The 26,337-nt window shown below is 38.7% G+C and overlaps 1 protein-coding gene across 1 annotated transcript; it reads right to left on the bottom strand.

Annotated features, from left to right (window-relative positions):
* Nucleotides 1–5,081: 5,081 nt before the first annotated feature.
* On the bottom strand, nt 5,082–23,521 carry LOC139295946 (pituitary adenylate cyclase-activating polypeptide type I receptor-like). Its single transcript, XM_070918148.1, has 13 exons — nt 23,480–23,521; nt 19,427–19,523; nt 15,120–15,230; nt 14,909–15,009; nt 14,721–14,818; nt 13,375–13,507; nt 11,859–12,012; nt 11,329–11,389; nt 10,523–10,592; nt 10,295–10,386; nt 7,636–7,765; nt 5,904–5,945; nt 5,082–5,285 (listed from the first exon to the last, which is right to left on the bottom strand). Exons 1-13 carry the CDS (start codon nt 23,519–23,521, stop codon nt 5,082–5,084), a joined length of 1,335 nt encoding a protein of 444 aa, XP_070774249.1.
* Nucleotides 23,522–26,337: the final 2,816 nt, after the last annotated feature.

Raw genomic sequence — 26,337 nt, 5'->3', positions numbered from 1 at the left:
TAAAATACTTATTTTGAGGAGTGGTCTGCTTTGATGAGCCATATTTGAAACACAGTATTTGTGAATATTCATAAACTTGTTTTTGTCTTCATCTGTCATTTTTTTCATGTGATAATCCAGATTTTTTGGCACATTTGTTGCACTGCAGTAGATACCAAATTGATATGAAACAGGGTGCCAGGCAATTACTTGGCGAAATGGCATCAAAAATGGTACTGTATAACTAGACAAAGCATTTCAACTGACACAGCGACAGTGTCTTAAGATACACAATGCATTTATATCCTGTGTTTTTAAAGCTTAAGATTTCCCCAATATGCTAATTTTGATGATGGTGGTGGAGCGGTGCATCATAAGTTGTTTTTTTTGTACTGTACTGTATCATTAAGCACTTCCATTGTCAGTACACATTGTGATTTAATATTGCATTTCATTTTGCATTGAATACACCATATTTCCATTATGGTTCTTGTGGATCTAGTGAGGGTTGGCCACAGTAATACATTAAACACCTGTGGTTTGAGAAGTGGCTCTGCTTTTGTGTTTGACCATAGTATATTAATCACCATCAACATTCTGTAAGCTTGGTTTTCAAAAGGGTTGAGGTACAAAATGCTTGGGGGAAAAGATTGTTCATAGATGTTTATATTTACCTTGACCCTTACATTAAAGGTCATAGATGATAATTTCCTCTTATGATAAAAAGTAGAGTGCCCTAAATCTACTGCTAAAAGTGCACACTGTCTATTTTAATGGATGAAACAGCTGAGCGAAATAAATCACAATCTTCACAAAATACAACCACAGATAGATTTATTTTGCAGTCAAATTTACACAACCTGGGACATAAATGTTGGACACTAAAACGCATGTTACACATGACACACTGTCACAGGTAGAACATAATATGGATGAGGGTTTATAGATATTCTTTTGACATTTAAGTTACTTTTATCCTCATGAATGTTTGTCATTACATACACATGCGCACAGAATACACTCTCTTTCAAACAAACTCGCACACACACTCTGAAAACAGTTACATAAACATACAAAAACACGATCACAAACATTACACGTCTTCGACAAGAGGTCCACCTGTGTGCCAAAAATATACATATACAGTGGACTGTATATATGATCAAGAAAAGACATCGTTTGTACACCATGGCAAATTGATAGCAGGCGACATTTAAGAGCAGCTGAGCAACATCAGTACATTCAAAAATTCATTGGCAATCAATAGAACTCACACACATACACTCAACACTTGATAAAACTGGCTCAACACGCACAACCGCCGAAGAAAAGGCATCTAAACACAGAGATATGTCACACTGAGAAAAGTTACATTTAAAGGAATCGTTTGGGAAATACACAAAATATTTGCTTTCTTGTCGAGAGTTAGATGAGAAGATTGATACCACAAAGACTTGAAATAGAGGAAACTCTAGCCAGTATATCAAAGCTAGCTAATATCAACTAGCAAGCTGTATCTAATAGCTAGGTGGGAACAGATATCAGCTAGTATAAGCTCAAGTGAAAAACATCACATTGCGGTTTCACAGGGAGTTAAGTGAGCTTCAGAGGTGTTTCCTTTGGACAGAGCCAGGCTAGGTGTTTCCCCCTGCTTCCAGTCTTTGTGCTAAGCTAAGCTAACAGGCTACTGGCTATAGCTTCATGGCGTACAGACACGAAAGAGGTATCAACATTCTCATCTATCTCAGCAAGAAAGTGAATAAACCCATTTCCCAAAATGTCAGACTGCTTCAAGAAAAACATGTCAAGGGCTTTTCTTTGTCACATATATAAAGATTAGTGTGTTACTGTAATGCTAAACTAACTGTAAGAAGAGGTGTGTTTGAAGAGGTGTGGTTATCTTTAGCCAAATCTAAGCTAAAAGTTACACTGATTTTGTTACAGCACTACAAACTGCCCCAAATTCCCAAGTGTTCCTCCTATATCAGTAAATGTTTTTGAAATTCAAACACTTCACAGTTTGTTTTGAAAATAAAATGAGCAGGAAGGACATTTGGGGATTAAAAGGGGGCACCAAAACAAAATCACAGACTTCGAGCTGTTTCAGTGTTGCACATCATGCCTCATTTTGAAAAATCTGATTTGTAGGCTTGTTTGCTCATTTGTGTAAAGAGAAATTACAAAAAGCAGGTGTGAACAATGTTAAGCATGTGGTATACAAGTGCCTCAATGCCCCACCCTATCCCTATTTCATCCAAAATCCAAAGTACAAAGCTCAAAAAGCAAATAAATGCCAATGAAATTTCCCTCTCTTAAACTATCAAACAAAAATTCTAACACTTGGCTGCCATCTTGTGGCAAACACATATACAGCACAGACATGGTCAAGTCAGGAGTTTTCTACTCTTCTTTTCACAGACAGTAACAGCTTTGAGACATGGTCGTTTCCATCTGAGCTGATTCAGACTCAGAGTGACGGCTGGTGATAGAACACGTAAGCAGCAGCAGAGTGGCTTTTTTTATCACACCCTCATACACACTTTGTGTTTTATCTGTTGCGGTTGTTCCACCTTTTAAAATCTTACTAATTAAAGAAAAGGAAATATCTTTTTTTCTGCCTCTGGCTCTAGTTGGCTGGATAGTATCTTGCCTCACAGTCACACATTGTTTTGTCCAAAAGCAGTCAAGCAGATACATAAAACCGATGCATCTCTTCAGTAGTGTGTATGCCTTATCTTGCTTTTTAAAGCTTTGCTTTTTTATCTCTCATAATATACTCTGCAGCTTTGGACAGCAATTTCCCGTGAGTGTTTTTGTTTTCTTCAAAATCAGAAATTAGATTATTATTATTGTCCCACACATCTCCCACTCTCACCAGTTATGGCACTACATTTATGGCATTTTGGCCAAGAAAGTCAACATCGATCATTCTAATGAAATAACACATCAGGCATACAACTAAATTACACATACTGAAGCATGTACACTGTACATTGAGTCATTTCACATGGCACTGGTTTGTGGAAAATAAATATACATCCTTATCGATTCAGTAAAGTTACTACATTCTTGTAATCCACTCAGATGACAGTACAAAAAATAAATATCTTGAGTAAATATTGTGGCTAAATCCTCCTGTACACATCATTTGAATTTCATCATATTAAATGATTCCCCCATCTGGACAGTTATTGTTTGTTAGCTTGTTTGTGCACAAACAAAAAGACAGAAAGAGAAAATGGGCAACACTCTGCGATTGTCAAGAGCTGTCACATTAAAGCATTTTGTGTTGACCATTACAACATGTATTTTTTCTGTTATGAAGCCAATGGTCCTGAATTGAAATGGACAATTGTCTTGAATAGATGATAGTCGTAACCAAGACGCTAAATAAAGCAGTGCTTATGTAGTGTTATTACTCAAGTCTAGTCAAACTCATGATTAAAAAAAAACGTCAGCAGGTTCATGTTTAAGTTATTAAAAAAAATGGCAAAATATTTTCCTTTTTTTGCAGCACACAATGAAAAAAGCATAAGTTTGCGAAGTGATCCTCAATAAAAAACGCCACTCTGTACATTCTTCTTCTGCAGGAAAAAACTCTTACTACCCCTTTAAGATATCTGTCCATTGTATTGTAAATAAAAGTGATAGCTATTTGTGACTGACTAGGCACTTTGGAATATGAGCGTAGATGATTAATTCAAACATTTGAAATGAGGAGCAGTTTGACATGGCATGATGTTGTACATATAAACTCATGGCACTGTGAGGAGCTTTGGATAAAAGCGTCCACTGAATGGCGCATGTACTGAAAACCAACTGGAGGAAACTACTGTAGCATAACTAAAGGCTCTACACTGACACTAGCTGTGAGGATATATCAGTTCAGAGTGTAGATTTTAAGTCCTTTTGTCTGTTTTTTTGTCACATTTTGTATTCCCTCATATATGGTGCTATCCTCGGCAGCAGTGGTTCCCAACATTTTTTGTCTTGTCAGGTCAACTCACGACCCCCTCGTCAAAAGTTACACATTTCTACGAGCTGTGAGCACTTCTTCTCAGATGGTTTAGTTGGAGTATCTTTTGAAACTATCTATTGTTTTACAAGAGAAAAAAAGCTAAAATAAATAAAATAAACATAATTTAATGTTGTAACTTGTTGTACCTGACATTAGATCCATCTTGTTGGGAACCACTGCCCTACAGTGCTCATTCATTTTTGCACTATGCTCTTATATATACTGTGCGTGTGTGTTTTTATTTAATACAAACAAATAGTTCAGAATATAGTGGGCAGGATATTCTAGGTCCTCAGGATATGTGATGAAGTCTACAGATTTGGGCTCCAGTTCCTTTTGTTTGAAAAGGTCATTACAATACTGCATTATGCAAAAGAAAGAAATTCTGATCTAGACACCAAAAGTAACTATTTACAAAGTTCATGAGTTTTTTTTTTCCAATATAACTTTTGACATACTCTGTACTTACGGCTGATTGTAGAAAAATGTTTAATTTAAAGATGAAACATTTAAACCATGAGCATTTGTACAAGCAAGGCGAACGTTTGGTTGTTATTTAACTTTGGACTGTTAGGAGATCAGATCCAGTCAGGCAACCTGTATGGCACTTTGAAGCACATTTACTTTACACACCAACAGCCAAATATGACCCCTACATTTCATGTTTAACCTTCTTTTTTTTTTAGTTTTTTTTTTTTACAACTACTACTTTTTGGCACCAGCTCTACATTAACGTCTATATACGTTTTTATAAATAAAATGATAACGGGCTAAATTTAGAATAAAAACAACTGAATGATGAAGTGGAATTTGAATTGTCCATAAAAAAATTAATCAAAAAAGGTTGCAATCTACAAAGTCAACTAAACTACTCAAATGAATAAAATTATATTGTATAGTCAAATTAAAGTATAAAGTATGAAAACCAGCTATGCACCTGTAAATGCTTTCAGAAATACCTCATTTTCTAAAGGCTAAACTACAAAACATAAGAGGTGTGAGGGGCCACTTTGGTCTGTTCTGGTTGGTCTGGATGTACATAAGTGGAACGGCACCTTGAAGTTGACTGCTGCCAATCAGACGCTCAGGTCGGGAGGCTGATGTTGGCGTTCTCCGCCAGCGGGCTGGACATGCGTATCTGGGAGCTGCTCTTGCTGAGGATCGACAGCTGAGTCCCACCGTTCACTCCACTGCTCGCCAACGAAGGGTGCCTTTGCTGCTTCAGGTCCACAGCAAAGTACCGGTTCACCGTCCAGCTGCGCCATTTCCTCTTGATCTCCGACTGCACCTTCAGGGAGAAACTTCACAAGGTCATTTTTAATGTACTTTAAGCTGTACCAGCTCCATGAAAAGGTACAGTGCACTTAAGTTGTGTGGGTAACACTTTAAGGCATTTTATGAATACATTTTCTTCACTATCTGTGACAACTTAGCATCCATTAACTGATGAAGGCCACAAGTTGTGACTAAAACCTTAAAGAAAAAGTCTAATAAGTGGACCTTGAGTTAAGAATTTTTTTGTCATGCTACTACATCTGAGGTCAAGAGGGAACCCAGTTCAACATGTCTTCATGAGTTTTGAACATGTTTGTAAACTGTTTTAAACCTGCTTGTGAATAATTTGTATATGTATATAAGCACATTTTTATAACATGCTGTAAGAATGTGTTCATTTGTTATATTATATATCATTAAACATGATTAAAGCTATGTTATGGTGTGTAATGAATTATTAATTAACACCAGATACATTTGCTTTAAAGGAGAAATTGTAATTGACAAATACATGAATAATATTTTGTCCGTTTGTTTACATCTAAATTATAGTCTGTACATATTATAAACCCATGTCAGAAAAACAAGATGTTGATGAAAGTATCACAAAGTGTTTTTGTCACAAGCTTACCTCTCCATTGAGGAAACAGTAGAGGACAGCTACAACAAAGCCCTGATGAGGAGAATAGAGACAACAAATCAGAGAAAAACAGCTGACTGTGGGCATGTTGAGCCATACATATTAAAAGCTATACTACAAAATAGTGTGTGCTGACAGCTCTCAAAGGCAACATTTTCTATGGAGGAATATGGAGCACGAGAAAGTTTCTATTTCCCTCTAAAGATTTGTTTGTCATTTTCTATGGTCGCAGAAGTGTCGATACCCAATTCTTATCAAAAATATAGAATCATGAGTGGAAAATGTGTGTATTTTTTGCATAAAGCTGTGTCCTAAGGCAGCTATAAATGTTTAGTAGAACATTTAGATGGTGCATATAAAAAAACTTTGAGAAGCTGGAACCAGCAAAAATTTATTTCTTTGAAAATGACTCAAACAATTAATCGATTATCAAAATAGTTGCAGACTAATGTTCTGTTGATCGACTAATTGATTAATCCACCAATCGTTTCGGCACTAATAACAATGTACAGTACATATCTAAAGTGTCATAAAATGTAAAATATCTCTCTCGCTTTTTTGTCTTTGCAGATTGAAGTTAAAGATGTGTCTTGTGTTTTATTTCAAAACAAAAGCACCAGGAGGAATCTTAATTTGTCTCTATATGATCAGCAGTTGGTCTCAGTTGAACATTCTGTTGCTACTAGCAACCGCCACTGGTAGAGTTCCATAGCAGTTACAGTTTAACTGACATTGATACGTCCGCCATTTTGTCAGCTCTGGGACCAAGCAAATATTGACAGGCGTCTTTTATCTACTCCCCAAAGGTTCTTGTTCGAGTATTATCTTTTAATTATAGCTGTTTGTGATTGTGATTTGTTAATTTAGTTTTTCTGTGCTAACTAAGCTAGCAACTATACTAGCTAAGGCTAATGTGTTGCTAATACAACATTCTAAGTAACTGCTGATTACTGTTGGGCTAACTGTTATGTATTTTTGCGTCCAAAATCACCCCCTACTTACTATATAATGTGCTATATTTACTGTCTGCCATTTCAGTTGAGTGTCCAAATTCTGAATGTGTAACTTTATGCTCCATACAGTGCACTCACAAATTCCACAATGGAACAAGAAAAGAGCACTACAGTCTGCTCACAATCCCACAATGCAATGCATCGTATTCTATAGATGCAAAATGACTGTCAGTTGTTAGTGAACATATGTCTTGTTCTAAATGGGTCTAACTGAAGCCAGAACATTTGCGATTACACAAAATGATAATGATTAATAAGTGTCTGAAAGGTCAATTTACTGCAATCTGCTGAACACAGAGCAAACTACTGATTGTATATTATAGGGAGTAGTGAATGAGTGAATGAGGGAGTGATTTCAAACACAGGACTTAAGGTTCAGCTTCACTGATGATACTTTGTGTCTTCCTGGCATGAGGGACAATGTCACTGAATCCAGGTTCCTTGTTGCTATGCTAATACATTTTTACAGTACTTTTCTTTTAACTCTTGATTATGGTATCTCATGTTCTTCTGATCTGTAATCACTAGCTGTAGAGAGTGAGGGCAGAAGACTAGGTTTGAATATAACTAGCAGTCTCCAAAAGAGCCTCTTTGTATCTTGTATACTCAGATGAATTATTATGCCATTATGTTCTCTCATTCATCATCTGGTATTTCTATTTACTTGAAACTGGACACTTGTGGGGGCTGTGAGAGCTGTAAAACTGTACCTGGAAGGATCCAAGTCCCAGTTCAAAGACCAGTCTCTCCCTCTTGCTGACATCTTCAGGTGAGAAGGCGAACACAGTGTAGTGAATACCAAACAGGGGGATGAGCAGGAGGGTGGAGCGCGCAAGACGCCTACACACACACACACACACACACACACACACAGTATAATAAGATTGAGGTGTAAGTCAAACACAAATCAGAAGTCATGTTTTACTGGCGCTGGTCAGCTGGATGTGATGCAAGAACAGAGCAAGTGATGCAATGTTATGACACATTTTGCTGACACACACTGCTGTTGTAAAATTTAGAAATAAAAATAATCTCTCTCAATCTTCAAGTTCAATCAAGGCATCACTGTTGTTTGAAATGCAGGCTCAGTCACAATTCTATGATTATTTTTAGTGTTCACATTTCAGGATGAGGCTGGGGATACTCTTTATTTTTCTTGTTGTCAACAAATCCCATGAAAAGCCTAAAGGTGAGGTTGGATTTACAGTACAAATCTATTTTTAGGTGAGAATCATCACAAGATTGAGACTGAGAAAGCAAACACATAACTGTTGCGATCTATCCCTGAAGACACATACAGTAGAGTTTTATTTGTGTCCTTAGTTTATCTCGTGTCATGCAGCAAAACACAGTGTCTGACATACACATGATGGAAATACACAGAAACACACAACAAATAACGCGTTAAGATAATGGAAGACACACATGTGCAACACAGTGGTTTTTACAGTGCAGTTCAGTGACCTCCAGGGGTCCTTAAGGAGCAGAACAAAACCCTTATACTCTGAACTCTTTCATTGTGAGATGAAAATGTACAAGCACTTGTATTGTGATCAAAAAGTAAATGTAACAATTTGTGCTGTTGTTCCCTTCAAAGGGCTGTTTGAGGGTTAAGACTTGGTTTAAGGTTCAGGTAAGTATAAGGTTTAGGTTCAGTTTAGGGGAAGATTTAGGGTTAGACATGTGGCTGTGATGGGTAAGGTAAGGTTAGGGTTAGGGGCTAGAGGATTCATTAGGTCAATGAGGGTCCTCACAAGTAAAGAAGTACATATGTAGGTGTGTGGGTGTGTGTGTGAGAGAGTATGCATTTGGGAGTCTGGATCATTAAAAAAACCTGGAAAACACGCACAGACACACATGCACACACATGCAGTTGACACAAGACACATACACACACATACACACACACACACACACACACAAACGCACGTGTCGGCGGACAAACACACACACACACACGCACACACTTACAGTGTGATGGTGGATAACTCTGACATCCTGCACGAATGCTGAACAGCCTGTGTGGGCTCACTGAAGCATTTCTGAGCACAGCTGCTACACAGCACAAAGACAGCACAACAATACAACAAAGACAATGTCTTTAGGGACACAGACACACAGTCTCTCTCTCTCTTACACACACACACACACGCACATCTTCACACTTGGTCACGTACGCACAAGCCTAAGCAACAGCTGAGAATGACATTATCTGCAGGGCCTCAAAAGACACCATCCTGTGGGAGCAGAACAGGAGTGATGTCTGGCTACTGTACAACTCCATAATGAGGCTCAAGCTTCCTGCCAACAGGTACCACAAATGAATATATTCGGAAAAGTGTCTTGGAGGATATATTAGAGGTTTAATGATAGAAACATTACAATCCATTTACATTTTCTTAACTATTAGATAGTGTATTTAAACAGACAACGCCCACTGATCCTCAGAAAAAAACCCAGAAGTGGTAACATGGGCCAGAGTTTTCATCTTGTGTCCAGGATGTCCTGTAGTGTCTGATTAAAAGGAAAAAGCTGTTGTTCTATATGTTTCTTATTGTCAACAAATCCCATGAAAACACAAAAACCAACCAGTGTTAGTCCTTCTCTCATTACTTTGTCCATGAACTGTGTCCATGTATACAAGCTGTACCAAGATCCCCAGAAGTACAAGTATGTCCACATCACAAGCCCATTTTCTTCTTCTAACTGTAGATATTTAAAGTGAGGTCACAAATATGTAGTTTCATTTTTAAAAAGGCTTAATCATTTCCAAAAAACAACTGGGCACTGTAGTTTTAGCACGGCACTCAAACAGGAGGAAATTTGTTGGGGACTATTTACAACTGCGGATTAATACACGTGCTCTAGTGAGTATTTACAGCAGTGTATGTAAGATCGACTCCAAATAAACTACAGTGCCCATGTTCATCATAATGACGGGACATGGGGACATGTCACTTACATATATATATATAGATATATATATATATCTATATATATATCTATATATATATAGATATATATATATATCACTGATGTGTTATTAATAGTTTTAGACAACAATGGAGCTGTATGGCACAGAGGAATATGCTATATCAGGCTTTGGCTACACAGGCAATACTTGTTAGTGGGATCAATTAATTTGTGGTTTTGGTAATCCCATGGGATTTGTTGACAATAAGAAAAATATAAATATAAAAATTGTTATCCTTTAAGCAAAGGTGAAAATGTCTTTACGCTGTTTATGTGCACAGTGTACTAGAGATCTTACACACACACACACACACACACACACACACACACACACACACACACACAGAGTTTCAGCATACAACGCTGGCATTTGTGAATTTTCTGGTCGTAACTTACAGGTAAATGCTCGATTCGTTGCCTCCGATGTCAGGTGACTGCAGCTTCTGGACGAGGATGATGATTATTCCAATGAAGAGGACAAAATTGATCTGAGGAAAACAAAACACAAACAACATAAATGTGGAGGAGCTGTCATAAATCACATTCCAGCCAGTTAAGCCATGTCTGAGCATGTGTAAATATCAATACACAGGAAACACTGAATGAACAAATCATCTGTCATACCATAATGGAGGCCACAACTGGTCCTTTAATCACCCACCAGAGGGCAGTGTTCTCATTTGTATCCCAGCATCTGGAGGAGGAGGAGAACAGTGCATTTCAATAATCATTCAACATGCTCTCCCTCACTTTCTCTCAGCACTTGGTAATACATAGCACCATACAATATGTCAATCAAGGGGCCATTTGCAGAGTGGGGATGGAGGGGAGATGGAGGGGAGAGGAGGATTTAAAATGGAAGCTGGCCAAAAGAAAGGGAATAAAACATTATGATTTAACCTACTTAGAAAGAACTTCAATCTCAATGTTGTTTGTTGGCTTACACTCATATCTTACATCATGTATTGTGCAAAAGAAATGATAAAAGATAAAGATGGAGTCAAGGACAGGGACACCAACGGGAGCTTGTTAAACAGCTACTGGAACTCTCTAAAGGGTTTAATTTTCATGCCAAAACATTGATAGCTTACTTACTTAGTTTTTAAAAAATCTATTGGATTTATTCATTTTAAAATCATTGTCAGCATAAATAAAATAAGTGGTGTCAACAATGAAGAGAGTTATTTCCCTTATCCCAGCAACTGCATTTGCACTCTTAAATTGTATAGTTTCCAAGATGAAGAGGAGAGGGTTATCTTAATACAGATTTTACATCTCTGGATGTGATTCTCAGCATCCCGAAGGCCTCTGCCTCTTTGTTCTGCAGTATGTTCTCAAATGCCTTATACACTATGAACACGGCAGTTGACAGTTGACATGCATTTCTTCCATTTCTGAGAATAAATCTAAAGTTGGAGGAGAAGTTATACCCAGTGTTATGAAAGTGGAGCCTCAGAACTGCCCAGACAGTGACGCAAATGGTGGGAGTTCCTGTAATAACAGTAATCGTCAATACATTGGAGAAAAAATGCGGTGCAATTGTCATAATAATACTTTGTGATAAATTTAGGTAATTTCAGTACTTCTCATTATTACAATCATGCTTTTGTCAATGCCAACAAATTCATATTTTTGTGGTTAATCTAACCCTGTTTACACTGTATTTATCTATATAAAGATATCAGATTATCTATATAAATATATCAGATAAAAGATAACTATTACAAGCTGTTATCCTAATCAATGGAAGAAGATTGCTAAAATGTTTGTCTTGAGACAGTATTTCTGCTTCAGCTGTATTTTACTTTTATTTTTTATTAGTTTTACTCAAAAAAGGTACAAGTAAATTGCCTTTTGAATGTTGAAAATGTGGCATAAACGGTTGAATTTACAGTCTGAACAGAAAGAGAAGTTGCAACTTTCCACCATTAATGATAATCGCTCAGGAATGGACACTCACCCCATCCTACAATTGTGTACCAGTAGAAGTAGCGTCTCTCGGGAAAGAAAGTCTCCACCAGCAGAGTGAAAAGATATAGACCTTCAATGAACAGCCAGAAATAGTTGGACATGACGCAGTAATGGAAGAAAACCATCACTGCTTTACACTCCACCTGCATGAGGAAACACAGGGGAGGTGCGTTAGTAGAGCAAAGGCAGAGGGAAATCTATTTTATCAGTGTTTTCACATCTGTAGTGCTGATGTTGGACAATCATTTTAGGGTATTTGAAGCAACAATATCATAACCAAGTACTTAAAGAATATTAAAGGTGCCATCAGCCATTTGTTAGGCCTTCAAGGTGTATTTAAACATGTTGTTTTATCCACAGTAAAAGCATTTTGTTTGCAGCTTCAAAATGTAAAATCTATGTTTAACGATCAGCCTTTCTTTTTAAAAGCTCAAGACAATAAATGTCAGAGTGACAAACGTCCTTATTCCTGTAAATCACAGTGTAAACAGAGATCGTCGTCACCGGGGCGACAGGGTTGCAACACAGTGCATCACACTGCAATTACCCGAAAAATGTAGCATTTAGCGACTCTGTGTGGACTCAAAATGTTTTCACAGCTGCAGAGACTCACCTGCATGTCAGGTGGACTGTAATCTAATGACATTGTGTTAATTAAAGAGTCCATATTGTGAGTGGGGTCAGCCAATCTCATTCCTGGTACAACGATGGTGACCTGTGATTGCCATAGCAACAACGGTAAAGCGGCAGGTTTGAAAAAAAAAAAAAATGGCAAAGTACCCATTGATATGTTAATGAGGTCTGTAGTAGAAGATTTCCACTGGCCTTGCTGAAACCATTAGCGTACCTAATTAGGTTTATTTATCATGCCTGCTTAACAAGAGTGAGCAATGTGTTGTTACCAGACAAAGGCTAAGAGCTTGTTCTGCATTTGTAATCAGGGAGTATTAGTCATCTAATAGCATGTTTGCTTTTTGTAAAATTTGCATGCGATTGAGGTTCCTTCAAAAGGTGCATATCAAACAAGAAGGACTGGAAGAGAAGTGTTTCAAGCTCTTCTGTCTATGAACCTCTCGTTATATCTCAAACACAACGGGCCTGATCATATTTTACACGCATGCTTTCCTTTATAAAACCAGTGGCTGCGCTTCGATGAAACCCTTTAATAAAGCTCTCTGGAACCGATTAACCAATAATCTTGAAGACATTTTGCTTCTGCCAATACAAACTTCTTACACTGATTCAAAACCTGCCAGCGATGTATTTTCTAAGAGGAGGAATCCTTTTGAACAATAAAGGCCTCATTTTGCAATCATCTGCTTCAAATTTAAATTAATGAAATAATTAGCCTTGTGAATTGAAAATAGCCCATTCAGCCCAAGCAGCCATGGTTGTTTTCTTTCCTGTTGATGAAAGTATAAAGAAGTCATCTATCAGCCACAGATAATGTGTGTGTGTGTGCCTCTAAATGGCCGCACAGTACAGAGGTAGCTGTTGTTACTGACTGTGTGTAAGAAGCAGTGGTCGCTGTCCTCCTGAGCATACAGCACGCCATCCTTGATGAAGACTGAGATGGCTCTCAGGATGAAAGACACGAACAGGTTCATGTGAATGAAGTTCCTGGTGCAGTGGAGCTTCCTGGAGAGAGGAGAGAGAAAATAGATCACATCTTATCTTGTTTTCACTCTTAAAACTTCATCAAAGCAAATGAATTAATGCAGCTGGATGCGTTTAACCCCTGTACCCTCGGCTTGTTTTGCTTGTTTTTCTCTCCCAGTATTTACAGTGTATTTCTTAACTTGGCATGCCATATATTAGTATTTTCAGTATACTCAGAAATACTATAGTTTGGCATGTCAGTGGTACTATATGTTCCAGGGCAGTTTTTATGAAAAACACTTTTAAGTCCTCCTATTTAGTATTACAGCAGTACACAAACATTTAATAAATGGTTTATAAAAAACTATAATGTAGTTGTAAGCAGACATACGGAAATTGTTGTTGGAAGTGTTTATTAATGTACAGTATTTGACAACAATTATAACTTCTCTTTTATATCATTACAACTGTGTTTTACTGTACCATCATTCATTATCAGTTTTTACAGCAGCCTCCACTTCCCACAGGAGGAGTTACTGTTATTAACAAATACATGAATAAATACTTCTACTTGCAACTACATTATAGTGTATTATAAACCATTTATTGTTTATATTCCCAATAAATGCGAATTAAAGGGACTTATTGTAAAGTGTTGTCAAAAGAAAATGTTTTACATAATTTCAAGTTGTTTGAAACACAGCAAACATCTGTATATGTGTATGCATTGATTGTTTTCCTTATCAATTAGTCTGCTGCTTTACTTTTACTTGTTTAATTGAGTCATTGTTTGTTTTAGGAAATGTGACAAAAACCTGGAAATACACCAGGGCCCAAAGTGACATTTTCAAACTGCTCATTTTGTCCAAACAACAACAAAACTTTTATGATATTTAGTTGCTATCACATAAGACAGACAGATGCAGCAAATCCTTAACAGTGAGAAGCTGGCACTTTTACTTGAAAATATACAATTAATAGATAAAGATAAAGAAAGAATATATACATTTTCTGTCAATTGACAAATAAGGATACAGGAACTATTAGTGTTACTGTTCAGTGTAAAACAAACCAACAAAAAGATAACTGTCATGGATTTTATCACTCCTGTTTTTCTTTATTTCCACTTAGGCTTTGGAGTTTTTGCAGACAGGATTCAAATGGTTAAAGAAAATTTGGAGAACAAGCATAAATGTATTAAACGTATTTTCATACAGAAACCTGACTTTGGAGGCCACATTGTGACGCTCACCTGAATCTGCAGAGGATGACCATGGCTGTCGTCAGAGACACCAGCGATGTGCTGTAGCCAACTGTGTACAGAGCCTTGACTGAGGCGTAGTACATGTCCTAATGTTGGAGACAGAGGGTTAGTCATGTGTGTCTGTCTGTCTGTGATAAATCTAATAGGACATTTAGATGAGGTAGAGGAGGTCGTACAGGTTTAGTGGTGTTGTCATAGAAGAAGCAGACGTCCACATAGTGAGGGAAAGGTTCAGACCAGCCGTCCTCGGTACAGTTACGACTGACCTTCCCCATCTCTGAAAGTTAAAAAATATGCCTGCTCTGACTTTGGCTGTATTAAACTGAATGAAATCAATTTTTAAATGCAAATGAGGTAAACTCAAATGAGAGGCGCAGCTAATCTCACCATCGTCAGGGCCCATGATGTCATGGAAGAGCTCCGGACAGTTGACCACCACAACTTCACCAACACTGGCCGCCTGCCAGCAGGTCAGGTTGTCCCACATCCACGGACACACTGAGGAGCAGAGAACAACAGAAACAGAAGCACAGTGAGGTCAGTGTGAAGCTCCTATCAGCAGTGCTGCTGTTATAAAGGTGATGAAATGAGACTGACACTAATTGAATTGAAGTGAACTGAATTAAATTCAGTTTAAGGTAATTAAATTGGAGGCAAGAGAGTTTAATTTCCAATGATATCCGGCATTTTCATGACACCCACATGGACAAAAGTATTGCTAACATGGAAGCAGCTTTCAGATCATATTACATCTTGGTGATGAAGAAAAAAAGTAAGTAGCAGTTCTCGTTTTAGTAGAGTATTAAGTGTCCATTAAAATATTACCGGAAAAACAAAGTTGTCCCTGAGTAGTGTCTGTAGGTATTGCATTTAGGTTGCATACAGCCCCAACAGCCTTCACCAATAAGATAAGGTAACCTGTGGTGAAGCCTGAGAGACACACTACTTGCTGCTGCTCATTCATTGTTCTGAGCTCACAGTAATAACTGAAGTTGGCTCAGGTTAGTGTATCAACTTTTTTATCAGCTCAGATCCTCTCTCCCCTTTTTGGAGAGATTTTGGCAGCTGGACAGTAAGAAGGCAATGTTCAGAGAGGTTATAATAAAAATCAACCTGAAACTATAAAAGTGAGAGGTGCAAAAAAAGGATGTTGAAATGTCCCCCTATCCAAACTCACTATAAAGCTCTGTGAAGCCGAGGGGAGCTGCAGGTAGGTTCATCACTACGAGCTTTCACATTGTCACATTGTCATTGTTACTGAAAAAAATGCTGATTATAGCCGCTTTAACTTTTGTGCACTTTTATTCCTCTTGTACTGCCACCAACTGATAGAATGGACAGAAAATGTACCTTTGCACTGGAAAACTTTAAAGGAGATGTTGAAGAAGCAGGTAAGTGCTAAAAAAAAAAGTGACATTTATTAACAAAAATATGAATGAAACAAAGAAAAAAATGAAGCCTGGGAAAAGCAACAAAACCGTAACTTAAAATTGAAGAAAAGAGGGGAAAAACAGCTAAAACCTGCAGCCTCACAGCAAGCTGCCACCCACTATCCCCCACCTGCTCAGATATAAGACATGTATAAGGCATTAAACAATACAAAATAATAAATAAAGCATTCATTTAACATTCCTTTATTACTGCTGATTTCACAATTTATCTTTGGGCACACACACACACACACACACACACACACCCATGAATGTAATTTAGTGCAGAGCTGTTTCACCTGTCCTCCCACATCTTACTGCCAAAACGACCTAATGATTGTTGTCAGTATCTCTGGTTCAGCAGCTGATCTACATCTCAGAACAGACGGGAACAAAAATAAAACTACACATGTAGACCAAGCTGCTAATGAATCTGTTATTGATTTTACCTGATCAAACCTCCAAAATGATAATAAAGATGAATCTCTAAAACAGGACCTGACGATGAACACGATAACCTTCATGAAGGTAGGATTTGTTGAAGGGCTGTTGTGTTAGACTTGTTGTGTTTGACAAGTACTTGAATGTTTAGCAAATCACTGCAGAGCACCTGACAGTTTAATCTGACACTTAACAGCAATCTGGTGTCACAAACAGACTGAAGCTAAATCTTACTTAACCCACTTCCATCTACTATTTTTTATTTTTATTTTTTTATCTCCTTCTTTATCATTACCTGACTCAGGCTCACTATAAATCTCACATTCAGTGCTCCTCTCACAGCTTTGATTTCTCCGTCTCTCTTTCTTTCTGCTTCCTTTATCTTCAGCACCTCCTCATCCCTCGCCCTTTTTTCTCCCTGCATCTCTCTAGGTTTACCACGTTGTTTATGCTCGGGTGGTTTTATAGTGCTGCAGAGGCAGGTACAGGTCTGATTCTATGTGTGTTCACTCGCATGCATTTAGTGTGTGTGCGTGCATGTGTTCCTGGACATGTATGTGTGTGTGTGTCTGTTTGCAGACCGCTCTCTCTTCTGCTTGGCTCTCTAATCTGTTTTGGTTCTGTCTGGTGAACCAGACACGAAGCCAATTACCTTTTAAAGGGCAAATCGGAGCCAAATGAGCCGTACTGAGCTACAGAGGTAACCGGCTTAATAAAGCACTCTGTGTGCATCACCGGCTATCTAGATCCCACAATATACCGAGTCTTCACCGGGCTGCATAGTACCCACACACATACTGCACATGCATAGTATAGAGTACTTACACAAACACAGCAGCTCAAGCGCACAAACACATACAGACATGATTTTTTCCCCCGTTAAGGTTGATCTTATCGGATGACTGAGTGAGATTTGTATTCTGTATTCAGAGTCATGGGCTGCAACTGCAGCAGAATACTGATCACTGATCAGGACTACTTTCTCCTACACAACCAGGCGCCAAAAGAGCACTCATTCATCATTTGCTATTAAACATCGGTCTGAAAGGAAAAACATGTCATGAGGCTCCTGGAAAGATTTGCATCTGGATGTGATCTCTAGCTTTTGTGAGAATTTTACAAATGGCTAAAAAAAAGAAAACAAACAAAAAGCTGCAAAATTCAAGCAGGGCTGCAACAATTTTCATTACTCTCGCTGCTGTTTATTTTCTTGATACATTGATTAATTGTTTGAACTCTAAAATGTCAGAAAATAGTGGATAAAAAACGACCATTACGACTTCCTACAGGCCAAAGTATAGGTATTTAAGTGTCTTCTTGTGTAGTGTGACAGTCACGTTTCAACTAAAATGTCACAAATTTCAATCAAATTCATTCTCATTTAGCTTCAGAGAAACTTGACTGAAGATGATTTAGTTCTGTAATAATAAACACTGTGCAGGACCTGTTTTATCAATATTCATTTTGCTCTGGCTAAATTCAGCTGGTTGGTGATTACAGCACCATGTAGAAAATCATTATGTAGCAGTTCCACACTGCCTGCAGACTAATTTGAGGCCAGAGTACCTCAATTAAAAATATGATAACAAATAAATCCTGAAATATGCTTTTAGAAATGGATTTTGATTTTGACAGACCTCCGCCTATCCCTTTTTCCCCTGGTCTCATTTTTCTTTTTCCCCTTTTCTACTTTTTCTCAAGCCCCAAGTCAGATTTCTGCAAACCAGGCGTTTTTTTATTTCCTCACCAACGATTTCCTGTCAGCAGAAACACAGAATACTTCCTTTTAAAGGGACAGGAGGAAACAAGGGTCAGTTAAAGGGTTGAGGCAAGACAACACTGTGACTAGACGGTCTGAAAATGGATAGCTCAATGCAAAAACAAAAAAACTGCCCATGTGACAGAAGAATACGGGAATAAAATAGCAACAGAATGCCTGATTTTAACTATAAATGCAATGAAATGAAACCTGTGCTCTAACCTTCCTCAGGGCATGAGACGCTGTAAAAAAAGATTTAAAAATACAAAATACTTTGCTAAAAACACATTTAAAGAGCACATGCAGTTTACAGGCCAACTGCAGACCAGACCTCTAAGATCTACAGATCCAAAACGAGCTGAACCTACAGCTCTCCTCCTCATTAAACTTATCTTACACTCTAAATCTTTCATGTTTCATGTTTTTTTCAAGGAGCCGGGGGCTGTCAGCGAAAGCCGTGACTCACAGTGCAGTCTGGGAGATGCAGTCTGTTGGGCAACTTTCGAGCAGCAGGAGTCCTGCAGCAGTTGCTAATGAAAACCATAGTCCATAGCCAAGAAAATAATTGCTTCCAGGAATCACATTCAAAGCTTCCTGTGTTTTTGGACAAAAAGGGACATGTGGGAAAAATGCGAAAGCAGCTCAGCGTGACATTACAGGCAGACATTTGGTTTGTGAACTGTATATCACTGGATGGCTGATTGTGCTGTATAACGAGTGGCCTTTCGGGGTGATGTACATGATGAGAAAACTGCACTCATCTCTCATCCTTACATGCCCCTCTATGACCTTTTCAAAGCTGATTGGATAAACTGACAAATGCCACATCATTCAGTATAAAAAGAGGCCTGTTTTTTTTTTTTTATTTGTTCCTGCAAAGATTTTTAGGAGATGGATGACTTTCACCAACAGCTCTGTGTTTTCTGAGCAACCAAAGACATAAACAATTTAATCACAGCAGAGGCATGAAAACCGGTGGCTTCATGCCAAATTATGCGCACAGACGGATGCGGGAACAGACGCACACATGCATACCATTACTCATGGACAACATCTTCACTCACCTAAGTCAAGGTCATCGCTGGGGTTGTGCAGTATGATCATCTCCATGCATTTCTCATGTTCACGCTTGATTAGACAGTGCTCGGACTCTGAGGCCACCTGGAGAAAATAAACAGAAACACACACACAGAGTGTTAAAGGCCCTGAAGACCTATTTTTTCTTAAAGGCAGAATGAGTAGGATTTGTCGGTTGTGGTTCGTAAACACAACATTCAAAGTTGGCTCCTCTTCCCCGGCTCAAGGACACCAGAAGCTTCCTCTTGGAATGCGTGCTTACGATGATCTGGCACCTGGTCGCTAAGTTTTTATGGAGTTCCGCCCTCACACACTCTGCGCGCTGTTATTGGCTGGGTGGTACACACCCACTTCCCAACGGTTGACGCCCAGAAACATCCCAAACACAGCAAAATAAGAAAATCCAGGCAGAGTGCAGAGTCTCTGCAGGTACAGACACTACCACACACTTCTGGTGGTTCAAAAGTGATGATTGAGATTATTTTTGTGTGAGTCTATATATTGTTGTTTAGGAAAGTCCTACTCATTCTGCCTTTAACCAGCTGCCTGCTTTTAAATGGGTAAAACATGAACACAGTAATATCTGCCAAAGTTGAAATGATGCTGGTTACGTGACATTAAAAATTTCTGTATTTGTTTTGTTTGTGCTCTTCTGACCGATTTGAAGTGCACAGCTTTGTTGGAAAAGGTGATGTCAGGTGTTCACTACGCCTCCTGATTTTAAAAGGCGCTGGAGTGAATGAGGGAGTTTTAACTGGAGGCTCCAAAATGTGGTTCTCCAGAGATTAGTTCATTCACATCCACTTTTGAACGATCAAATCAAAACCCTGAGCTTGGAAATATGTCAAAATGAGAAGGCTAAAGAAGCTCTACATGCCATTTCACTGGGACTATAACCAGCCAAGAAGGAAAACACATTCACCATTAAGAGAGAAAACACGGTGGAGTAACTGAGGTGTTGTCTGGTTCCAGGGTGCAGTCAGGGATTTACCCCAGGGTAGTAGAGTTACTGTACGTCTCTCTTGTGGCACCCTTAGCTTTCTTGCATCTCCCTCGCTCACTCTCACTGTGAAATAATAGGTATAATATGTTGCAGCCCTCTGAGCCATGGCTGACTCATCACTCTATCTCTCTGCCCTCCAATAGGAATTCACTTCAGACCTCGCTGCCTAGATAAGATAGGGCATCAAACTGTGAAGATGTCTTAGGATTCACTTCCTTTCTTTATCTCACGGCACGTGGGCAGAATCGTAAAACACTGCATGAATTATAAAGATAATTAGAGCTATCTTCTATCTAGTTTCCAGGTGACACTCGTCAAATACTGGACACTGCCTCACCTCGATGGCCAACCAAAAACGAAACCAAAAAAAAGATAAAAAAGAAGTCACTTTTTCATGTCATCAGTGGTGTTTGATATTGTTTAATGAAACCAACACCGGCATTGTTTGAAAGAAAGACCTCTTTGTGCCCGTAGCAAGCATCCATGTTGCTAAGCAGCAGGTAACCAGCGAGGAGCCAATACATATCGTAGGCAAGGCTTCCCAGAAATGAGAAATAATTGGATGCAGATGACTAATATCTGTTTGGCACGAGTGCAGACAGGCCTGTAAGATGACAGTATTAAATGTGCTATTCATTAATTTATTCATATAGAATCCTGGATGGCAGTTTTCTACGTGTTACTGAGCTGGATTAGTATTTTGCTTTAATTTCACTATAATTACAATTGGTATTTATTCTTGTTTTTCTATGCTAATCTGATGGCACAGACACATGCTTCCACACTGGCATTTACACCTCCATCTATCACACACACTCACACACACACACACACACACACACACACACACACACACACACACATTCCTGAACAGTGAGCAGCTGTTGTGAAGAAGTGCATGCGCTGTTGTTAGCTGTATGATGGCTTCACGTCTCCTACTGTGCTCTGTCACACACCTCCCACAGTGAAGAGTCATGAAATAGATTTGGGTAGCTAACAGACAAGCAAACACACACACACACACACACACACCGAATCCTCTGGAGCAGGTTACACCAGCTCTTTGTAAGTTCAAAATGACCAAATACTTACAGCCAGCAAACTGCCAGGTGTAACTGTTAGTAGCTAACTGAGCTAGCTGACTAAGCTAATGTTGCTTGCTAATATATGAGGGAAGAGTAAAAGAGATAAAATGCTATTCAATAATGATGTAACCTGATAAAAACTGCCGGTTAGCTTAAAATTCAAAATAGGGGGAAGCAAAAACCGCCTACCAGCACCTCTAAAGCTCATTAATTAAGACGTAACATCTTGTTAGTTTAATTCATACAAAAATTAAAGCGTAATAACAACAGTTTGCTGTTTTATGAGGGGACTATGTGCCAGACTATTTCTTGGCCGGCCTCTGACCAATTGCTAAGCAACCGGCAGAGACTCCAGGAAGTTACTGCTCCCAACCAAGAAGTAATCCCTCACATAACCCCCCATAAAACAGCCAACTGTCTTTTTCGTTTTAATTAGTGATGGTATGCAGATTTTGTTACCTTTGGACCGAGCCAGGCAATCTGTTGCATCCTGTTTCCTGTCTTTATGCTAAGCTAGGTGAACCATCTTCTGGCTGTAGCTTCATATTTAACAGACAGATATGAGAGAGGTATCAATCTTCTAAAATCTAGCTCTCCGCCAGAAAGCGAATAAGCATATTTCCCAAAATGTCAAACTATTCCTATAACTTTTAATGGTGCAACGTTTAGTAAATCACTTGAAACGAGCGAGTAGAAAAAATATGAAATTACACAACTTTGTAATGGATTTACCAAGATATGGTGCAACACAATCTAGGTTAACTGAGGACTGCTGTGTGTTTAAAAACCTCTAATCTAAAACAGGCACCATGACAACATTGCAGGCCAGAAGACAGATCAATGAAATGTGCTTCTTATTCTCCTTTTCCAATCACTCCTCCCCTCTCCTCTCCTCTCGTCTCTTCACCCTTGGACAGATGTCTGACTAGATAAACTGTCCATTTTGAAGCTGCAGAACCACGTTTCTCTCCCCAAGGCTATTTTCGAGGGCCAGATAACTCAGTGGCTCCCACAGCACCGCGCAGCACAGATAATAAAACTCCAATTTGACGTCGCAGACCACTGGTCCACTGCACAGACCCATTTGACACAGAATAAGTGCATCACAACAGACGCATCTGCCGCATCAGCTGCTGAAGGTCAGCTTCTGCAAAGATGTCAGCTGGAGGAACACTCATACAGGTGAGGGGGCAGTGTTAACTTAAAGGTTAGAAAAGATGTTTGTGACTGCAAGGTCGCTTTGGGTTTTAATTTTAGTCTCCCTAGTAACCATCAAACTGGTGCTAGTACCATTTTTACTGGCAATTATAAAAGGAAGGAAGATGTCATCATCAGAATCATAGATAAAGGATGAGACCCAGGATGTCAGAGCTGCATTTATTTTCACATAACCCAAAAACAACTTCAGCATCTGTGTAGCTGCACCAGTGAAACTGCTGCGCTGCTGCATCAGTGTGCTGAATATAATTCCTCCCACACATCTTGCACAACTCTTACATTCTGCTTTTTATTTCAATGAGTCCGCTAATAAAAGTGAGTCACAGCAGATGGATAGGCAGCTCTCCGGTCAGCCGGGCCATCTGTTATTGTTCTAACAGGCGGCCAGTCGTCTTAGCACAGAGCTGATCCAGGACCTGTAACGTATGCTGATGTGCTGATGCGGCATATGGTGATTTTCCACGCTTCCAGCGCCTGTCACAAACACACCCGCCAGAGTGTACGTATGGAAATCTTGAGCTGAGAAAGAGGGGGCTGACGATGGAGACGTGTGAACACGCTCACTTCATCATATATGGACATGGTTACACATTCCTGCATGCTCCTGAACACCCACACACACACCTACACATGTGCACAGTACATAAATGCATGCACACACACACACACACACACACACGCACACACACACACACACACACACACACACACACACACACACACACACTACTCACCAAGGGCAGCAGAAAGATGGCAGTCAGCAGGTAGCCTCTCATTGTCTCCTGTGAAGCACTTATATCCAAAAGGCTCCACAATATGTGTGTGTGTGTGTGTCGAGGTGTGTGTGTGTTCACAGGGATGCACTGAAATTGCCCCCCTCAGCGTCACCACACTTCAGCATCAAGGGCTCTGAAATACAACACACAGAGAAAAGGGCTCCGTAAGAGAACAAACAACAACAATGTAACACGAGAACATCGTCACTGTGTTCGGCCACTGCTTTACTATTTTATTGTGACTATTAGGTCTTTGAAATTCTTGACTATTAGTCGGTATTATTGTGTGATATTATGTCTGTGAGTTGAGATGCAAGTTGCGAGATGGGAAGAGCTGCTGATTTAGTTTTTCCTCATTCTGTATTCCCATTTATTCCCAATTAAAATGTTTCTTTAAACAATGTCCTCAGCGTTGATTAACAGAAACATGGGGACGCTAACGTCACGATCAACGATCAACTTTGTTTCTGAGAAATCATGCAGATGTTTCACAATACTTCATTGCCCATGAGCCTCGGCGGCAGCATTTTAAGCTCTGTAATTGGATTTTTTTTTGCCGAAATGCACCCTGGGAGTTGTAGCTAACTTCTAGCTTGAAGTCTTTATGTACACAGACTTGTGTTTTTGACCATAACCACATACTTTCTGACGGTTGTTCATATTTTGTACAATCAGGAGAGTTTAGTGCCGATCCACGCAGAGTTAGTCTGTGGAACAAGACAATTTGTTGACTTATTAACCTGTAACTCTATGTTTTGTCAATATGAACCTTTGAACTGGAGTCACTGGCTTCTAAGGATCAAACTCAGACTTGAACAAAGTAGTGGTAATTTGGAAAAACAGAGAAGAGTGCTGCTGTACTACTGAAGGCTTAAAGAACTACATTCTTAAATATAAGTTTTGGTTAATTTGGTATATTATTATACAGAAGCTGAAACGTAAAATCTTTCCAAAATGGTACTGAAATGCTACCTGAAGCATTCATTTATAGAGAAGATTCATATTATACAGAATAACCTCTTTCCAAAAAGGTTTTTTACAAATGACAGCCACACTATGTAAGAGCAAGTGTCTACATTTTTAAAATAGCTTGTTTATTTTCATCTGGAATTAACATTTTACATTTTATACAAACACATGATATTTCATGTCTGCAACTCTATACATCAGTTCTGTTGTACAATTAAATTTAAGCACATAACATTTTTTCTCCTATTTTATTCATGTTATCTTCTATTCTATTTTACTTTTTTGAAATCCTGTCTATGTGTCTTTTGATATTAGCTTGTGTTTCTATTCTATCTTGTCTAAATTCCTTTTAATGTCTTGTATACAACACACAATTTGCTATATAAATAAACTGCCTAACCATATACAGTATGTATACATAATGAGGACCAAAACAGATAATTGAATAAACTGTGAGTGAAACAATAAGTCAATTAACTGATTAGTCGACTGCAATCAGCAACTATTTTGATAAAATCATCAAATAATTGTTTAAGTAATTGTATTGATTTGCAGCTTTTCACTGTCTTTTGTAAAACGAGTATCTCTTGGTTTGGGGTTGTAAATTGGACAAAATAAGCTATTTGATGATGTTACCTTAGGATTTAGGGAATTGTGAGTATTTCTTACTATTTTCTGACATTTTATGGACCAAACAATCAATTGATTAATCAAGAAACTAATCAGAAGATTAAATAATAATGAAAATAATTGTTAGTTGCAGTTCTTATATAAATATATATATATATTTTATTGCATTGTTTTCAATTTATTAAAACAAGGCTTTATTAAAATTCCTGATGCATACTGTATGTCATAGCTAAACTCTCAATCCACTCACGCACATAAGCAAACACACACATCTTTAGTGGGTATGTATCACTTCATATCTCATCCCAACAGAATCATACACTCATAAAAAAAACCCTCGATCAAATCACAGAGGCAGCATTTGTGGGTTTTTTCTCTGAGGTTACATACGACCACAAAAGATATGTCATCACCTGAATATTAAATTAAAGCAGAAAGTTGAAACAAAGGCGTGGATTTATAAAGGACACGTTGATTACCGAAGGCAAGAAATTTTGAAGCATCACATAAATTTCCTCTGAGACAATAATATTTATGTTCCTCGGGCCAGACTTTAAAACAGCCCCCCCCCCCCACCCCACGTCATGGCTTACTCATCCACACAGCTTCCTGAAAACACAATGATTCACAGCAAACACAAAGCAACACTGGCCAGCACCAGCACACACACACACACACACACACACACACACACACACACACACACACACACACACATTTCTTCTCCCTAATTCATGCACACACACAAACAAATTCCACTCTGTGTCCCTTCCCTCTAATACCAAATCCAATTACCTCTAAAGCATCTCTCGGATGCTTTATCAAGTAATAGGACAGACCGTGCTCAGCGAAAGATATAGAGGAGGGATAACATGTGTCAAGCAGGGCTGAAACCAAACTGTTGGGGTGCACGTTTAAACAGAAAAACACACAATCAGAGAGAGAAAAACACAATGACAACTCGGCAGACATGGTATTGGCTCTATTTCTCTCCATCTCTTTAACCCAAAATGTCACAGCAGCCATGTTGCCGGAGGCTCCAAACGAAGTACAAAAAAAAAAAAACAGTGCTTGGTATTTAGAAGGAATCCATATGGCTTTGTTTTTGAGGATGCGCTGGTGCAGGAAACAACATAAGGACTAAACATGAAACTATCCTGAGGGCAAGACAGCAAGAGAGTCTTTGCTTTGCTCAGCACACTGGATACACATGAGTC

The sequence above is a fragment of the Enoplosus armatus genome, chromosome 14, assembly GCF_043641665.1.
Source record: "Enoplosus armatus isolate fEnoArm2 chromosome 14, fEnoArm2.hap1, whole genome shotgun sequence".
Taxonomy (NCBI): domain Eukaryota; kingdom Metazoa; phylum Chordata; class Actinopteri; order Centrarchiformes; family Enoplosidae; genus Enoplosus; species Enoplosus armatus.
Note: the sequence above shows the minus strand (reverse complement) of the source record. Positions and strands in the feature narration are given on the sequence as shown.

Excerpts from the sequence above, each read along its gene's own strand:
- LOC139295946 (XM_070918148.1), bottom strand. The coding sequence starts at position 23,521 with ATGAGAGGCTACCTGCTGACTGCCATCTTTCTGCTGCCCTTG. Across the intron at positions 14,819-14,908 it reads ATGACAACACCACTAAACCT|GACATGTACTACGCCTCAGT; the intron begins GTACGACCTCCT and ends CTCCAACATTAG. Across the intron at positions 10,387-10,522 it reads CAGTTGTGGCCTCCATTATG|ATCAATTTTGTCCTCTTCAT; the intron begins GTATGACAGATG and ends TGTTTTCCTCAG.